This window comes from Prorops nasuta, unplaced genomic scaffold, assembly GCF_024137725.1.
Source record: "Prorops nasuta isolate Cenicafe-Biocafe unplaced genomic scaffold, Cenicafe_Pnas_1.2 PNAS00024, whole genome shotgun sequence".
In the NCBI taxonomy this organism is placed as follows: Eukaryota; Metazoa; Arthropoda; class Insecta; order Hymenoptera; family Bethylidae; genus Prorops; species Prorops nasuta.
Genome location: NW_027116821.1, coordinates 2,567,114 through 2,570,304, shown reverse-complemented (window position 1 = coordinate 2,570,304; position 3,191 = coordinate 2,567,114). Strand labels below are relative to the sequence as shown.

Below are 3,191 nucleotides of genomic sequence, written 5' to 3'. Positions count from 1 at the left end.
GTTCTTTATTGTGTATAGTTTACTACAGATTTTATTCAGCTATTAAAATAAATATAGTATCAATTTTATCTTTCTTATTTAACCTAAATATCAATTGTGTAACTCACTTATGTACAGTTAAAATAAATTCCTTCATTAAAGTGTTTAGTAAAAGAAACCCTATAAATTTTGCCACCTTGTCTTATTGATTTTTTATTGACAAATGAGAAAACAATATAAGCACTTTGTTTATATTTTAATTTGCAATAACAGACAACTATTTTTTATTATCTACAGCACTTGGTTGAAAATGAAGAAGTGAGAAGATGGGATCATTGGAATGCTGAAATGCTGCAAACACCATTAAGTGAACCATTGGCCAAAAATATTGCTGCTAATAAATCAACAGAAAAAACAAATGCTCCTAATGTATGCTCACAGAAGAAACATCAAAATCATGACCAGGATGTATATACAGTTTTAATGAAAAACAAATTGGAGCTAGTAAATTTAATGAAGAAGCACTTTATTGAAAAGGAAAAATTGGATAAAAAAATTCTTGAAACGCAACTAAGAAAAGAAATCTTACAGGTAGAAATTTTAGAAAAGCAATTAAAGAAAAGCAATTAAGATCCAGTATATGTTTTCAAGATATATTGCCTCTCATATAAAAATGTGATGATACTTGTGATAATGTTTTGATTTAGTTTTATCATTTTTGAATTTGTATTGATAATATACTTCAAGTACAATGTTTATAATATGAAGCCTATGTTGTATTTAAGAACGGAAAGTTATAAATTTACTAGTCATAATATTTAATAATTTAAAAATTATTAAATTATAATTTCTAAATAAAATTGTTATTTAGTTTAAATTGTTAGACTTTATAAAAAGAATATCTATATAGATATATAAAGCTGCATGCATGTACCTTAAAGTCTATTCATGTTAAATACATTTCCAAAGTTTAATAAATAAGACTGATATGAAAGTAAACTAATTACTACATTACTGTCGTATCAGAATGTAGTAAACATTATTAATAATTTTTAAATTAAAAATAAAATGTTTGTAAACCGAAGAAAGCTAAATTTGTTTTTAAGATGGCCACTAATATTGTTTCTTTTGTTAAAATCCCCAGTTAAGCATACAAAAACAATGAGATTGACCAAATTACACCCTATATTTAACAATTTTATATCTATATGCAGGATCTCTATAAAAGCCTGAAAGAAAGATACATTATTTAATGTAGAATTTGCTTAATACTTTAAATAATCGAATTAATTATACATGAATTCTGAAAAATAAAGAAGAGAATGGTATTTACTTTCGAAAATAATTTTCAATTAAATATGTTCGCTCGTTTGTGTGTAGATTTTCCTCTAGGTCTCTCATAAGATTATTATATCTCTCGGAATTATAATTCTCTACTGTTGCTGATAATCTGGATACATTATGTAAAACGGCACAAGCCATTATTAATGTTAACGTTTTCTGCGGTGTTCGGAAACGTGATCCTATTGACAGTACTGGGAAACTTCTTTGAAATATTCCAAAGCATCTTTCAACCATACAACGTGTCCGTATAAGTGCTTCATTATATAAAACTTCCGCTGGCCTTTGCGGATTTTGTAGCGGTGTTAATAAGTACGGCAAACAAGGGTAACCGGAATCACCTAATAATAATCCATTCCCAAACATATTATTTTCAAACTGCGCTTTAATTCTGGAATTGTCGAATATGGTAGAATCATGCGTTGATCCGGGCCAACGAGCAACCAAATCTATGAATTCTAGTCTCGAGTTCACAATTGCCTGTACATTTATTGAAAAGTATCCTTTTCTGTTACGAAATAATTCGCTATTTTCTCCACCTAAAATTAAAATAAAGACATTCTGTTTAGTTTAATATTACTCCTATATTATATAAGTATATAATTATTTATAGAAACAATAGTATTTCTTTTACCAAAAGATTTAATTCGAACGTGAAAACAATCAATGGCACCTATTACGCGAATAAACCCAGAAATGTTAAAATTGCCTTGTTGAATTTTAGAAATTTCATCAGAATTAGATGGGAATTTAATAAATTCTGTACTTAAAGAAGCAATTGCTTCTGATACTTTGTGGACAAATAACTGTGCGCTACTTTCGCTAATTCCACAGTAGTCAGCTACAGAAAGGAAAAATGAACCAGTGGCGTAAAAACGTAGAACCACAAGAAGTTGAATAACTGGTGGTATCGCATAATTTCTGAAAAGATACAAATTTTATAATAAAACTTACATATACATAATATCATTACAGCTACATAAAATAAATTAAAAGCTACTCCTGTTAATGTTTAATCTTATAAAACTTTTAATTCACCTGTCTGTTCCATGAATTAATCTTTGTTCGATTTTTTGTAATATCATAACAAAAATTATCTTTTGATAAATGGAACCTTCTTCTAAAATTTATATCATCATAAAGCTTAAACCAATTCATCCTTTGCTGGATGATTCTTGGTCTTAGGTACTCTATTCGACCGTTAATTCTTTGTTCATTTTCATTTCTTTCATCTCTAAGCAACCATTCTATAATATCCTCTATAAAATTAAAAGCAGAAAATATGGTGAAAATAAGGTTAATGGAATTTAAACATGTGTAACCTTAATTGTAATGTTTTTATCATTTGTATATTTACCATTCCTTATTGAATATTGATTATCCATATCTGAAAACTATAATACGTATTAACAATACATTAAATGTAAAATAGAAACATAATTTTGTATGGTATATTCAAAATTGACTTACAATTCTTCAAAAAATTAAGTAAACCGCCAAACGCTCTTCTAAAAAATATACAAATGGTGTGAAGTTAATAGTAAAATTAAAAATCCATGGTTGCCAACTTATATCTTCAAAAATATTATATTTTTGCACACGTTGGTACCACTAGTTCAGTCAGACTTAAGTTAAGCCTACTTGGTCGAATTGACCCTAAGGGACCGGTGTTAAGTTGGCGGACAAAAACTTAATTTTTTAAATTTAAACTATGTAGATCATTTGATTGTCGTTTGACAATGATTGACAGACTAATAAAAATGTTTGACAGTAATTAATCTGTTAGATAATAAAAAAATAAAATTTGGCGTTAAGTTAGCGGAACTTATTTCCTCTTTTCATAAAAATGCTTTAAAACCATATGGATCGAT

At 27.5% G+C, this 3,191-nt stretch overlaps 1 protein-coding gene across 1 annotated transcript; it reads right to left on the bottom strand.

Annotated features, from left to right (window-relative positions):
* Window positions 1-1,104: 1,104 nt before the first annotated feature.
* On the bottom strand, window positions 1,105-2,850 carry LOC136781874 (putative nuclease HARBI1). Its single transcript, XM_066740887.1, has 6 exons — window positions 2,791-2,850; window positions 2,678-2,714; window positions 2,359-2,579; window positions 1,955-2,241; window positions 1,313-1,859; window positions 1,105-1,208 (listed from the first exon to the last, which is right to left on the bottom strand). Exons 3-6 carry the CDS (start codon window positions 2,403-2,405, stop codon window positions 1,199-1,201), a joined length of 891 nt encoding a protein of 296 aa, XP_066596984.1. The 5' UTR covers window positions 2,406-2,579; window positions 2,678-2,714; window positions 2,791-2,850; the 3' UTR covers window positions 1,105-1,198.
* Window positions 2,851-3,191: the final 341 nt, after the last annotated feature.

What these genes read in the sequence shown, in the direction of transcription:
- LOC136781874 (XM_066740887.1), bottom strand. Translation starts at nt 2,405, where the DNA reads ATGATATTACAAAAAATCGAACAAAGATTAATTCATGGAACAGACAG. An exon ending in TTAATTCATGGAACAGACAG is followed by an intron (nt 2,242 to 2,358) that starts GTGAATTAAAAG and finishes GTATCTTTTCAG; the next exon opens with AAATTATGCGATACCACCAG. An exon ending in CGTTCGAATTAAATCTTTTG is followed by an intron (nt 1,860 to 1,954) that starts GTAAAAGAAATA and finishes TTTTAATTTTAG; the next exon opens with GTGGAGAAAATAGCGAATTA.